The following is a 15760-nucleotide window of genomic DNA, read 5'->3' as shown; positions in this document are numbered from 1 at the left end:
TGAAGGTGCACGGAACGGTGGCGCTGCTGCTCACCTTACCGTGACAGGGGAATAGAAGTGATGCAAGAAATGCTATATGATCATCTCTATTTGTATATGTCACTTTAATCTAAAGACTTCAAAACACATAGCTAAACTAAGACAACTAATCGAGAACTTCTACAGGCTGCACATGAGTGGTTCATAGACTGGTTAATAGATTGGTTCACAGACTGGTTTATAGACTAATTCATAGACTGGTTTATGGACTGATTCATAGACTGGTTTATGGACTGATTCATAGACTGGTTTATAGACTTGTTCAAAAAGTGGTTCATAGACTGGTTTATAAACTTGTTCATAAAGTGGTTCATAGACTGGTATATAGACTTGTTCATTAAGTGGTTCATAGACTGGTTTATAAACTTGTTCATAAAGTGGTTCATAGACTGGTATATAGACTTGTTCATTAAGTGGTTCATAGACTGGTTTATAAACTTGTTCATGAAGTGGTTCATAGACTGGTTTATAGACTTGTTCATAAAGTGGTTAATAGACTGTTTAATACTTATTCATAGATTGGTTCATAGAAATGTTCATAGACTGGTTAACAGACTGGTTCATAGAGAGGTTCATGGACTTTTTAAGAGGCTTATTCATAGACTAGTTCATAGACCAGTTCATAAACTGGTTTATAGATTTTTTCATAGACTGGTTCATAGACAAACAGTGGAATGGCTTAGAAGTGGCTTGTGGTGGATTTGGCTTTTGGGACTTTGGGACATGGATCTGTTTCTGATAAGATTTTCTGTTCCTTTCTGTCCCCACACAAAACTGCTACCTAATACTAATACTTATAAATGAAGGGTGGGTTTCCCTATGTGTTTCAGCTTGTGTATGTGAAATCTGAGTGAATGTGTAGTGTGGGGTGGTGCGTAATTGTGTGCTTGTGGTTTCAAAACAAGTGTGTCTGACTGTTCTGGCCTAAAGCCCTTCCTCTGCCAGTGTTGTGTGGGTGTAAGTGTAGGTGTTGTACAGTAGATATTCACAAGCCATGTCTGAATCTCAGGATTGCTATTTGTTTGTGGGTCCAGCCTTTAATCTAATTATAGAATTGGTCAAAATATAAATGATAGCAGGGAAAAAACTCATTTACAACCATAGCAACATGGAAACACAGGGATTATTTGTGCAGCAACAGCTTGCATTGTAATTACATGTTAATAAGCTTTAATATTTCCCTCTGATATTCTGCAGGTAACAACCAAGTAAAACACCAAAAAACACCTATAAATATATGTAAATATATAGGTCTAATAGGTCTACTTTTTTGTCATTTTCTCATAGCTAAAGTCAGGGTTAGGTAGGTAGCTTTTTAAATGTAATGGGTTACAGTTACAAGTTACCTGTCCACATTTGTAATCAGTAACATAACTTTTGGATTACTCAAACTCAGTAACATAATCTGATTACTTTGAGATTACTTTTATATTAAGAGGCATTGGGGAAAAAATAGGAATGACCTATAACCAGTAGAACACCTTTTGCGGGACCAATCAATGTTAGAGTTTACATTGCTGGCCAAAAACGGGAATTTGCTTTTTACCTTATGGGTTGTGTACAGTGCCTTTGGAAAGGCTTTCTAAACCATTGCTTCTACTTCAATATGATTGGGCTACATCTCTACATGCTAAAGGTCTGTCAGATATTTTGTCATTCCAATTAATCCAATAACCCTCGATCTTCCAAAATCAAATTTTTTATCTTAACATAACCCAAAATCTAATGATGCATTAGTCTATTTTGTTATTTGTGTTTTATTCATGTTTTTAATTGCTTCAAATCATTGTTGAAAAATAAATGGTAATTACTCGAAAATAGTTTTGAAATGTTTGTACATACAAATTAAGATATCCATAGCTTTTCACGCATAAACTAAATCTGCAGTAGTCTGATGTTTTGCCCCCCAACCAACAACATTGTCAAAATGTTGCAGAAATCACAGGAACTCGAATGCACGTTTGCAATCATGATCAATTTAGAAATAAGAACGTAACCCGCGATTATTAGGGCCACCAGTGATGTATTTTCAAAATGCAAATAAATAAATAAATAAACTGTGATTATAAACCTGCACTCTTAGCTTAAATTAAATGACGTCAGCAGCCAATTATAACCAATTAACAACATTTTCAGAGATGCAAAGCAAGCAGAACCACATGGCTTACCTGTATGGACGGAGTTGATGTGGCTGCGCCCAACACACATTTCTGCAGGCTGTGTTTGATGCATTTGACAAATAAACCTTGAAACTTGAAAAAGATATAATAGGTATATCTTTATAATAGGTATATCAATGATAGGTAGGCCTATCATTGTTCTGAGAAAGTTGCGTTGAGTAGATAACTAAATAACATTTTATATGGCTTGGCTAATATTATCGTAGATATACTCTGTTTTTACAAGCCATCCAACCAACCAAAACCGGAGAACTAGCGCGAATCCGTCATTAATCTGGTTATGCGAGAACCACCTTTGCGCGCATGATAATCACACACAACTGAGGCGAGCAATTTTTGTTTTGGTTCATAATAAAAAAGAGAATAATAAACTCAAACATGCAACCTGTCATAATTATCTCGCGCACCTATTCGTTTTTAATTGAAGTAATCCAAAAGTAGTGTCTGTAATCCGATTACAATATTTTTGGTAACTTTAAGGATTACAGTTACTGTTTTTGCAATCCTTTACCTCCCAACTCTGGCAACAGTAAAACAATACTTTCCTATTACAATATTAACACAGGCCAGGAAAACATAAGTGATGGCGTTTCACATGAGGAATTTAAATTAACAATTTGGAAAGACATAAAAGATTAAGAATGTATTCATCTTCTTACTTTCTCCTGTATCTGGTACAATGAACCATGACACCGCTGGGAGCAATGACTCGAGAGACTGATCCTCTCTGCTTCCTGCCTCAGATTTACACTATCTTTCTCCTTCAGATAAGCTACTGTATGTGCCAACTGGGCCTGCTGTTCAGACTGTATGTTGTTTCAAGGTCAGCAACCAGCTATATTCTGTCTCTTTCATTTCCCGAATGAAAAAAGAAGAACCCGATCTAGCTCTGCTGATGAGTTTCAAATCAGACTAAACTTAGTCAACTCCATTTCAATTCCAATCAACAAATGTAAGCAAAATGTAAATTCCACATATCATAGTTGAAAAGCACAGGGTAGAGTTTGAATATCAATGCATTTCTTGAGCTGACGGGAATGGAGATGGAATTGACCCGAGCCGTGACTGCAATCACTGGAACAGTACTTCTATTATGGTGTTATACTTCTGACCCAAGACTTTACCGGAGAACAACTTGGACTGGTCCCCCTTGACAAGCAGAACACGTAGCAGTCAGCAGTCTCTAGTCACTTTCCACGTGCCGTCTGTTCGTAGACTGTATAACGTCTGAATGTGTGGTGTGCAGACTATGAATCAGCACTCCCACTAGAGAAGCTGGAGTTCACCAGACTGGAGCAGCCCCCTACATCCCTGGTATAACCTGTCCTGAGTTTCGGAGACAGAGAAATTGAACCGGGCTGGCTGGCAGGTTCATCTGTCTCAGTCCCTCCACAGTGCACCAAGTCCACGGTTACATTTTCCTTGAATGGGGGCTGGGTGGGCTGGAACCTACAGTAGTGTAGTAACACAAAATAAAAACAATCACTTGTATATAGCAAATTGACAACTGGACTCCACAACAGATGTAGTATGTGAACAAAACAGAAAAATCGAAAACTGCACTCACATCTTTGAATTAATGCCTACAAATATCTGGTAATACAGTTGTGCTCAAAAGTTTGCATACCCTTGGAGAATTGGCAATGTATGTACCATGTAAAGAAAACATGAGTGAGCAGGCAAAACATATTTAATTTCTTATGGGATTCACATTCAACTGTAGGTCATAAAAGAATGGCACAATCATAAAACAAAACATGGCATCAAATACTTTTTTGGATTGACACCTGTTCAAAAGTCTGCAAACCTTTCATTCTTATTACTGTGTTTTGCCCCCTTCAGCATCAATGACAGCTTGCAGTCTTTTGTAATAGTTGTCTATGAGGCCCCAAATTCTTGCAGGTGGTATAGTTGCCCATTTGTCTTAGCAAAATACCTCCAGGTCAAGCAAAGTCTTTGGTCGTTTTGCATGAACCTCAAGTTTGAGATCTCCCCAGAGTGGCTCGATGATATTAAGATCAGGAGACTGTGATGGCCACTCCAGAACCTTAACCATTTTCTGCTGTAACCACTGAAGGGTCAACTTGGCCTTTTGCTTAGGGTCATTGTCATGCTGGAAAGTCCAAGAGCGTCTCATGCACAGCTTTCGTGCAGAAGAATGCAAATTGTCTGCCAGTATTTTCTGATAACATGCTGTATTCAACTTGCCATTCATTTTCACAAGATCCCCATGCCTTTAGAGCTCACACGCCCCCAAAACATCAGTGAGCCACAACAATGCTTCACAGTGGGGATGGTATTCTGTTCACTTGTTGACCCCTCTCCGAACATAACGCTTTTGGTTATGACCATAAAGCTCTTATTTGTTCTCATCACTCCAAATTACAGTGTGCCAGATGCTGTGAGGCGTGTCAAGGAGTTGTTGTGCATATTGTAACCGGGCTTTTTTGTGGCATTGGTGCAGTAAAGGCTTCTTTCTGGCAACTTGACCATGCACCTCATTTTATTTCAAGTATGGTCATATTGTGCTCCTTGAAACAACCACACCTTTTTCCAGAGCTGACTGTATTTCTCGTGAGATTACCTGTGGGTTTTTCTTTGTATCCCAAACAATTCTTCTGGAAGTTTTGCCTGAAATCTTACTTGGTCTACCTGACCTTGGCTTGGTATCAAGAGATCCCCAAATTTTCCACATCTTAATAATTGATTGAACAGTATTGACTGGCATTTGCAAGGCTTTGGATACATTTTTATATGCTTTTCTATCTTTATGAAGTTCCATTACCTTGTTACGCAGGTCTTTTGACAGTTATTTTCTGCTCCCCACGCCTCAGTATCTAGCCTGCTCAGTGCATCCATGTGAGAGCTAAGAAACTCATTGACTATTTATACACAGACACTAAAACCAGACACTAAAGACACAGGTGTGGGAAATTCACCTTTAATTGCCATTTTCACCTGTGTGTGTCACCTTGTGTGTCTGTAACAAGGCCAAACATTCAAGGGTATGTAAACTTTTGATCAGGGCCATTTTGGTGATTTCTGTTATCATTATTATTTAAAAAGAAGCCACATAACTATGTGATAATACATGGCTTTTTATGATCACTATCTTTAAATAAAATGTTTAAAAAATTGTATTATAAGTCATAATTTCAAAATCAGTGCCAAAATTTCACAATTTCTGCCAGAGTATGCAAACTTACCAGCACAACTGTATATATATATTTTTTATTCAAAATATAATTAAATGAAAATATATGATTGTCATATTTAGAAAACCTAGAAGGGCCCAAAAACATCCCCCATAGACAGCCTATTAGGAAACCATGTTATATACATAAGTCACGCCTGCATTGTACTAGTCTTTATCGAACCTGGTCAAAATAATTCTCCCTTTGCTCACTCTATTTGCATCAACCAAGTAGGAAATGTAAAAATACATGGCAGATGAGGTAGATTAGCCCCCGATGATAACATCTAATGTTCCACAATCTTCTGACTATTATGGGTTGTGCCACAGCAGCCTGCGGACAAACAGCAACAGAGCAGGAGTTACTTTTAAGAATTTCTGAAGAAAATGACACTTATTTAATTTACCATTAAGATGCCAAGCAGATTGGAGAAGCGGTTGCTTATTAAAGGTCTCATGACGATCACTGCTCTTTCAAAGTGCAGGTCTTTGGTTCCATTTCACTTGGGTCCTGCTGTCAAAAGAAGAGACTGGTGCCATGCCCTACAGGCTAGAGTTCTACCTGACTAAAAATAAAATACAATTATGCCGTTATAATGGCCTCACTATCCTCTACGGAAATGTGCTTATTAAACCAGCCAGAGATATTCTAATTAGGCTCAGTGGTTTGTGCTAATACTTCTGTTGCTGCTGTCAAATTATGTTCACAACTTGTCTTTTTCTACACTTTGTTAACAGGCGGAGAAATTTGAATTGGCTTGCATGTTTGGTCCAACAAAAAACACAACCCTTCATTTTTAGTAAGAAATACACAAACCGTTGAATTAAATGCTCAATATCAGGAGAAAATAATTGTTTTCATCATCCCCATTCTCTGCATTTATAATACAATCAGAAAAAAATGTTCTATCAGGTGGTGTTCAATTCAATATAAAAGACATTTACTCCTCAACATTTCAAGAGTGTGAAGACCGCACAAAGGCTTTGAACAAGGACAGACGAACAGAGAGCTATGCAACATAGACGACAGACTCACCTATTTAGCTCACGGAACAAGACCAGTAATCCTCTTCAACTGCAGGTAATCCCTTTAGACCAAGTCAGACTACCAACCAGAAAGAGCAACTCAATCACTGACACAGTTACACTCTATATACAACAAACTAACCGCATTTAATAAATGGGACAACTCAAGTTAAATCTGTGTAAACATCAGACAAGGATGTTCAATTAAAACATGTTGTATTAAAAAATATTGTCACAGACTGTATTAGACTGTATTGGAATACAGTTGTCAAAGTGTTTAGACAAAACAGCAGTGGATTTGAAGGTCCGGAGAGGGGATTTGGTTTGATTATAGACATTATTTTTAAATCACTATATTGAAAAAAAGACTATTGGAACAATCTTCCTAAAATCGATGGAAATGTTTTTCCTGCTGTGGCCCCAAAAGATCTCTTTCATCTGTGTTGACTGGATATTTTCTCTTTTTAGTCGATGTTTGGTGTCACTGACATCTGTTTCCTCATTAGAGACGTGCTCCAGTTTGTTAAGGAATGGCTGCCCGTCCTTATTACTACACTGGTCAGTCATCCTCAGATAGACGCTACACTCCCATTACAGCGTGTCTCTATTATGGACCGAGCATTAATAGAACACAAGGCACTGGAATGACCAGCCATGTCGCAGCCCAGAGCTGTAAAAGGGGGACTGGGTCAGCGGACTGTGTCAGTGAATACTCACACACAAGAACGTTTCTGAAGTGGGCCGCCACCACACTGGCTTCAATATCCTGCCGATTATACAGTATGTATGAAGCTTACTCCGCCCAGTCAACTATCATTTTGATCACCTCATTTGAAATATGATTGACCTAAAGTCTCAAAATTAGGCATGAAGAACTAGATCTGTATCCATCCTTCTACTTAATAATCTAGGCCAAGAACAAGTTCTCCCTGAACAAGAAAAATGAAAAACTCATAAAATAGACCATAATGTCCCCTCGCTTACTACTGAGCTGGTATTATTCAAGAGTATGCTCATGTGACAAGACAAACTGAAAAAAGTTATGTGTCCATACACGTTGTTCTTGGTGTCAAAAATAAATTGGGTCTTTATGGATAGTAGTCTGGAATCAATGTCTGTCAGCCATGTTGTGATTGGTGTTCCTGTGACCAAGGCTGTGTTGGAGCAGCTGTCCACTAATCAACAGGAGGAAGTTTGCCTCATGTGGTTAACTGCTGGTTGCTAGGTTACTGTCCTAGGAATGAAGCATTCAGTGTGTGTACAACAATATCTACCTGACTGAATCCACTGCGCCATTCACAGAACTGCTGTCCAATCACCTACTGCATACAAATCCTGTTTCCAAAGGGACGTCCGTACGTCTAAAGTTTTACATTTAACGTGTGTGACGAATAAATGATGCACCCAGTACCTCTTGAATAAATAAGTGATTAGGCGCAAGCTTAGTTCCCATCAGAAACCGAAATACCAATTGATGGGAGTGATTACTTTTCCCCAAGTCACATCCCTAAGCATTTGTACCGAAACGATTGAGAGGAGAAATGCTGATGTTCTAAATGCGGATTGATCCTTTGATGTGTGGAACCCTAGACCCACAACCACTGAGGTGAAAGGAAAACGCTTCCTCATAATAAAATGCCAGTCACCAGCTGTCACTGGGTTATGCTGAGCCACTCCATAACCAAACATTACTAAACAAATTAGGAGGGAACCCTACTATAGCAGCATATGTAGGTAAAGGTCAAACCTCCTTTCCCCACTAACTCTAACAAATCCACCCGACAGTTAATTCTGATTGGCTGATGTCTTTTAACCTCCTGCCATGGTGGAGGATGAGTGAGCATTCGCCAGCTGTCCTGTTTCCCTGGCCAGGCAAAGGTTTCCCTTCAGGACCCATAATAAGGCCAATTCCACCCACCCTTTGCCTGAGCAAAGAAAAAACATTGGCATGCAGTGGTTGAGCCGCTCTGCTGTCCTCACCACCCGATTTGACTGAAGGGCTGGTCTCATTTGTGGACGGAACACGCCGTGGCCTCTGCGCTAATTAACCCAGATGTGGATATTAATAAGCAACTGGGATGAAAGAGGGTCTAGACTGGAAGTGGGGCAGTTTGAGAGGAGAGGCCTGATTTAAGAGTGGCCACAGAAAAGTAGGACACCTTGGCCCCTCCTGCTGCAGGGGAATAAGACCTGTTACTATATTAAAATAACCTCTTAATTGCTCACACCTCAGGAGATTTGGATCCGAAAAGCTGAAGATACCTTCAAGGGGACACCGCTTTGAAAAAATACAGAGAATTGTAAAGATGAAGGATAAAGACAAGACTCCAAGGCTCTATATCACTGAAGGTTAAATGGATGTGGATATCATCTCGATTCACATATAATAGCCTTGGCTCGAATTGTGCCAATTTATAAGCACACCTAATTTTTGTAATACATAATAAAAAGTTACAACCTTCTTTGACTGTACAGAATGTCAATGTATTCATAGTTGATTAAAAGATCTGCTAGATGTGATGTTAGTGAGATAAGAGGAAAGGGCTTATATAGGCCAGGCAAGGCAAAATGATACCAGAAGTGTTTTGAAAGCTAGGTCTGGAGGGACGTGCCCCACATAGCGTAAGTACTCTCTGACTAAAAGACATTTCAGCTGGTCTGCTCAACACAGATAGTCTATACTCAGACAGGAATGCTTTCATATAAGCTTAACATACAAGAGAAAGGGGATGAGAGACGGTAAGATGGTGGGCTCTCCTGACAGAAAAGAGGGGTCATCGTCATTGAAGAAGTAACCTGAGATAGAAAATACTAAACTGCTCACCCCTCCAATTATTTTGGAAACCAGCTCAGGGATTGGACAGAAGACCATGAACCCCTCATAACCTTAACACTTTGAAACCGTAGTGTTAGTTGAAAAATACTGATTGAGACAGGCAAAACGGTCACAGGTTTTCTAAAGAATTTCTTTCCTTACAACGTATGCACTTTACATAGGCCCTTTTTTAAACTTTCTTCAGGGTTTTACATCCATAAGTGGTTCATCTGCCACTGTCAGTATATTTGTAATAATTGCGGCATTTGTAACATCTATAATGGTGGTGGATGTGATTGACAAACACGGTTGATATCTTTGCCCCAGAAGCACAAACATCACACCTCGTTTGCTTGTTCTCAGATGTACTCTTTAGATGTTGTTCTGAAGGAAATATAGCTGAAAATGTCATGCTCATAGACTTCAATACTGACACGTCATAATACCCGTAACACCTTCCTGCAAAATCCGAAAGGGTCTCTTTATCATTATTTCAACACTCGTTTGTTCTGATCTGAAAATCCCCCATGGAAGAAATGAATAGTGGAATAACTCAGAGACCCCGCCGCAAGGTGTTATGGAGATAATGACGTGCTACTATTTCTCTCAGTCATTTTTGTAAGAAAAGTGTTAAAGCTTAAGGATTAGCCAATAAAATCCTTGATGTTGTGTCACATGACAGAAGGTTGCATTGTAACTGGTCGTGTATGGAATAGTACTATGCTTAGATCAGCAGTGATTATTTTGTCACCAGCCTTTTTTTTTTTTTTTACCTTTATTTAACCAGGCCAGACAGTTAGGAACAAATTCTTATTTACAACCACGGCCTGGCAAGAGGAAAACATCTTGAGGGAAGGGACACAATGGAATAATGGGGGTACGAAAGGAAAATACAAAAAAAATACAAAAATATACAGGTAGAGGAAACCGGCAAGGCAAAGCAAACGTTACAAGAGCCATGAAGCACAATGCACAAACACAAATTTCACAAAGGAAAACATAATCAGCCAAGGCAACATGTGTCATGGTGGAGAGCAGTACGGAAAAAAGACAACATTAGGTTAGCAGTGACTTAGTCAAATTTAACAGCTACAAATATTAGAACACATGGCACAAATTGTTAAACATGGTTACAGTTATAAAGCAGACTGTCTTATTAAAGAGCATAACATTTTTCTCCACAAACCAATGGTATTTTCTTTATTTTATCTAGGTAATATCAGCCAGCAGGATACATGTAAGCCTTGAATTTGAATGTTTACAACATAGAACCCTGAGCTGGCTGACTTGCACTATTTTAGGAAATGCCATTCGGAAATGGTTTATTGTCTGATAGGCTGATCGTTACAGGAAATGATTCCTATCAATGTTATCAAAGGGCTAGCGTGTGCCAAATTATCTGAGACAAGCTGACGTAGTTTCAAGTGACTGATGGACACAACAACCATACTACTGTGATGCTTAACATGCAATATTAATAATGCTCTTGAAAAGAGTACCTTATAATTTACTAAAATGTGTCAGTGTACATCTTCAGGAACATAAATTCATTTTAATAGAACCACACCACACAGTAGTACTAAGTACCCCTTTGTCAATGTAGTATGCTATCAAAATAAAAGTGGCTCTATTGAAGCTGTTGAGTTATTTTAGATTAGTAGGGCCTCAGACTTTCTGAAATTGGGCAGGAAGTCAGCTGACTTAGCTTTAAGGGGAAGCATGTCTCACCCCTGAGGTGCCAGGAAAAAAAACACCTCAGACAGGCTGAGTAGGAGCTACCCTCCTGTAGTGGTGGGATGACCAAGAGACCAGAGGTGGCAGAAGGAAGAACTTGGATAGGGATGTAAGGTTTGAGAATTGCCTGTGGGCAGATTCTCTTGTACCGTGGGCATGTAAGCTGACAAAAAGTAATAGAATTTAAATGGGTTGACGCTCAGGCCAACAGTAAATATGAAATCCTAAGTTACTATACATTCAGCTTATAAAAATACCTGGAACATTTTTATATATCAAACAGTGTGCTTAATTGGACAGGTACAGTGGTGAAAAACAGAGGACAGTTTGTGTAGAAAGCAGTAGCCCAGATTCAAACCCGTTCTACAGTCACATATGTGCATCAGTCTTAAACCAGTCAACCACAGACCAGTGGGTCAGTACAGGACAGGCGCTGGATGGGAGAACAGATGTTGAAAGAAGTGTTGTTGAAGAGCCAGTAGGGTGCACCCTTTTCAAATCCATATGCCCTAGGGCAGTGGGGACATCTTTTTAATCATTTTTAATCATCCCCAGCTCATTCATCTCCTCTCCTCCTGTAACTAATCATATCTTGTTGCTGTAATTTGTGTTCTCAATCAACTCACCTGGTCAAAGAAATACACTAGTGTATTGCAATTTTCCAGAAGACTGAATTTGTTAAAAAGTTCAAGATTGAATGAGAGTTGGATTAATCACCCCCAAAAAGCATTTAGGGCAATGCATCACTCCATTCTAGTACAAAATTATTGAAAATTCAAAAAAAATGTATAGACATTAAACAGACATCTTAGTTTAGAACAGATATATCAAGTGGAAGGAACCGGACACAATTCTCTGCACCGCAGTGACATGGTTTCCTCTGGAGTTTATCTGTCCCACTGGCCTCTGTCCCAGGGTCACCCTGGACCAACCTCTCCACAGACAATGTGTTGGTAAATCCCCCCGAATAGTCAAATGTGAGCTCCTCCTGAGGACCGATGTCCCTGGCCGCGAACAGGGCCAGCCTAGGCACTGGGGAGTGCACGCGGACAGGTACCATGAACAAGTTGGGCTGGCATGAGTGGTTCAGAAAACGCCCGACGTTGCCAACCACGGCTGGGTCCACAAAGGTCTCAGTGACCAGGCGCTGCCCGGCGTACTCCCGCACTGCGATTATATAGTTGTTGTCCTGAGGTCCCTGAGCAAGTTGTCTGTGCCTGGCCTCCTCAAAGCCAATCACCTCCCCGGCGTACTCGCAAACAAATGTCCCGCAGGAGATGGGCTCAAGGGCTCGCACCCCCCAACCTCTGTATTGGGTGGGGTAGACACACAACTTGAGGCCCAGGCCTCTCTGGACCACCCGGTTAAAGCAGGCCTCACTACAGCCACACAAGATATTACACTCAAACAACGGCCTACAGTAGCTATTTCCCATGCTCCTGTGGTCCTGGAGTCGGCCATGGCTGTCATATGTTTGTCTGTATGTCTGCACGCAAGAGCAGCTCTCTGTCAGGCAGGAGTGGACACGGCACAAACATCCAGGAAGAATCACCTCATTGGGGTCTATGTCACATCCTGGTCCTTGGACATTCTCTGAAGAGTACTGAAACCAGAGAGACCGATTATCAAATACAAAGGTAATCAGGCTAATGAAAATAACCACTCAAGGTTTTAGCTTTGGGTGGATTTTACTTGGCTAGAAGACCTGGTTCCAAGGCAAACAATGCTTAAATTAATTAAAAACTGATATTTTCAGTAACTACAAAGCTTTTAGCAAACTGTGGAGCTAATTTGCCTTAAATTTGCATATAAGGAATTGTAAGGTATTTCCTTATCTTCAGAAGCACGCCTATTTTGTGGTGGCAGGCAACGATATTGTGCTGCCACCAGCTGGCAGAAACCCGCTTAAACAGCTTAATGACGACGTATGTGAGATTCATTGAGAACTTATAGCGGGAAAGTTTTGTGCGAACTGCGTCCTGAAAACCTAATCCAAAATAACACATTTGATCCCTAATATATGCAAACGTCAATTTCACAAGCACATATAGATTATGTAAAGTCGTTTTGTCTTTCATACAGACTGAAACAGTCGACGCGTCATACACCCCATAAAAACCTATCAGCAAAATGCGATACCTGTTCCTTCGAATGGCATTTCACCATTCATTTTTCCATAAGGTATTTTAGAATCGCAAATAAGGTCTGTTTCGTGATGGTTTCGTAGGTTTAACCCGGTTCGGTGTTTTCGAACCTAGTAAATCTACAAGTGACGACTGTCAGCATATTCGTTTAAATTATCACCACGAAAGTGTACATGCTAATTAGCAACATGGAACATCTAATGTAAGACTACCATAGACTGAAATAATGAGTCATAATACGCATAAAACCTCGGCTTTTTCGGTTAAAACACCATTCATTTCGTCAATAGGGGAATTTTAGATCCACTTCAAATAATATCTGTGTTTTGTGTAGGCTTACACCACCTCGCAATTTTGGTGACTGTAAATATCTACAGGACAAGATGACTTTCATCAAGTCCATGAAAGCAATATATATAGTCGCTCGTATCCAAATTGTTATCCATGTCAAGCCCAAGTATCCAAAGCGTTATCCATAACAATAATTGCACTCGTTATTCTTTCAGAAGGATAGATGGGTAACTTGTTAGCTAAAAACAGTAATACTAACATAACAAAATAGTACAATACGAATTACCTGAAATGCAGGATAATTGTCTTTGTTGACATTACCCTCTATGAAAACCGGAACATTTTCGAGACCGTTACACAAATCCCTATCAGAAGCTTTCACTTCAACCATTTCTACACTTAACCTACCACACAAAAATTGGTGAAGGCGAAAGAACGGCTCTTTTTTTGAACGACTCTATTTGTTGAACGTTGGGAATTGAATTGCATTGGTGAAAGGAGCTGTTCGTGTCCTTACTTTTTCAGCTCAAACGTTTATTTTTAGATAAGGTGAATGATAGTAATGATTATAATTTATTGCATTTGTAAAGGGCTTTTCATTATAGAGGAAACATCTTGAGTGCAAGTGCAAGAAAATAATAATTTTGTATTAAATAAATAAAAGTACTATCAGATAAAAATGAAATAATATAATATATTTATACAGCATATATACATGATTATACTGTAAACAAAAATATATTACATATTATTACATACTAATGTAAAGTATAATTTGATTAAAGTGAAGGGCAGGCCAACTGATAAAGGTGAGTCTGAAGGCTGGCTTTAAAACCCATGAATGTCAGGGTGTAACCTGTTTAAACGTGCTTTTCAGCCTTCCTTTTCGGCTTTACAGTGTAAACACTTTTGTCATTGGTTTGGGGTATTTTAAAGTATTTTAAACGAAGAGTGAGAGGCTAATGCTCTTTCAGGTGAACAGAATCCAAAGAACCGACTCACCAACAAAACTCAGAATGTCTGTCACTAAAAATAAGTACTTCCGGGTGACGATATTTCAGAATAAAAGCGCACTGCATTAGGGGAGAGATCGGGAGACACGTGTAAATTGCACGTATGTCCATTTTAATGATATTACGAAACGGTATTGTCTAAACATTAACATTAATGTTTGGGAAGACAACACTGAAGAGGTGTTAGTCAAGTCAGGAGAACCTAATTACTTAATTCTACATAACTTAAGTATGAACAACAACCGTAAACAATTTGTACACATTGTCCCATGCAGTTGCATGCAAATCGGTGTCATGGTAGTGCTGTCAAAAACCTGCAAAGTTGCACTTTTTGAAAGCTCACCACGCCCACCCTAATTGACCTAGAGTCTTGAAAATTGGTACATAGGTCTATCTCCTTACTATCAATGTTTTTGCCAATAAGACCCATAAAATCTGCAATGATGGATTTTCCGCCATTTTGGATTTTCTGAAAAACACTTAAAAGTCACCTCCATTGGCAGCAAATGACTGATCTTCATGACTGACTTTGATATTTAGCAGCTATGGACCAAGGTCTTCACAAGTTATATCAGCCAAGCCAGCATGTCAAAAATATGGTCACTACTGACCATGTGAAGAACATGTGTAGAAGTGTGGTTTTGCACATTTATGCACACAACTACTGCAAGGATAATTATATTATAATTCTACTTGGTACATTTTGACAAAGATGATACGAAAAAATTACTGCAAACAATTTTTATCAACCACATGATGGCACTATTGAGGTTTACCACATGGCAAGCTAACCATGTGCACCCCATTTGAGTTAAAGCCTTGAAAAATGCATCTCCTCACAAGGAAGACATTCGAAATTGGGACTCATTAACCCTGCCTTAATGTTTTTTCGGACGTTTTGAATTTGTGGAAAACACTTAAAAAGCAATGCCTATGGCACCGAATGACCAATCTTTATGTACTTTCATATTTGGTATCAACGGTCATGAAAAGTTATGTAAACTTGGCCAGTATTAAAAAAAATATGCCCGCTATTGATTGAACTTGTGCATGGGAGTGATTTTGCATGAATATGAAAATGTGCATGAAAATGTGCTTCTAGCTTGTATCTGGCTTGTAGTATTTCCATGCTGAAACCGGCTAAATGCTGATTGCAGCTATAATTTGTGTTTATTTTTATTTGGCTTAACCTTGAAAATGGGAAAACTGAACAAACAACATTTATATAGCAAGCATGGATTTACAGAACAAGAGTTGTGCTGAAAAGCTGTTCCTGGTGCACCAGAGGTACATTTGGATTGTCATAGCAAAGTCGGAATACTTAT

General features: G+C 39.3%; 1 protein-coding gene across 1 annotated transcript; it reads right to left on the bottom strand.

Annotated features, from left to right (window-relative positions):
* Window positions 1-10022: 10022 nt before the first annotated feature.
* On the bottom strand, window positions 10023-13850 carry setmar (SET domain and mariner transposase fusion gene). The gene is made up of 2 exons (XM_010882066.3): window positions 13709-13850; window positions 10023-12590 (listed from the first exon to the last, which is right to left on the bottom strand). The coding sequence occupies exons 1-2, from the start codon at window positions 13811-13813 to the stop codon at window positions 11796-11798; spliced, it is 900 nt and encodes a 299-aa protein (XP_010880368.1). The 5' UTR covers window positions 13814-13850; the 3' UTR covers window positions 10023-11795.
* Window positions 13851-15760: the final 1910 nt, after the last annotated feature.

Source organism: Esox lucius, chromosome 17, assembly GCF_011004845.1.
Source record: "Esox lucius isolate fEsoLuc1 chromosome 17, fEsoLuc1.pri, whole genome shotgun sequence".
NCBI lineage: Eukaryota > Metazoa > Chordata > Actinopteri > Esociformes > Esocidae > Esox > Esox lucius.
This window is presented reverse-complemented; position numbering and strand designations above follow the sequence as displayed.

What these genes read in the sequence shown, in the direction of transcription:
- setmar (XM_010882066.3), bottom strand. Translation starts at nt 13,813, where the DNA reads ATGGTTGAAGTGAAAGCTTCTGATAGGGATTTGTGTAACGGTCTCGAA. An exon ending in ACAATTATCCTGCATTTCAG is followed by an intron (nt 12,591 to 13,708) that starts GTAATTCGTATT and finishes CTCTGGTTTCAG; the next exon opens with TACTCTTCAGAGAATGTCCA.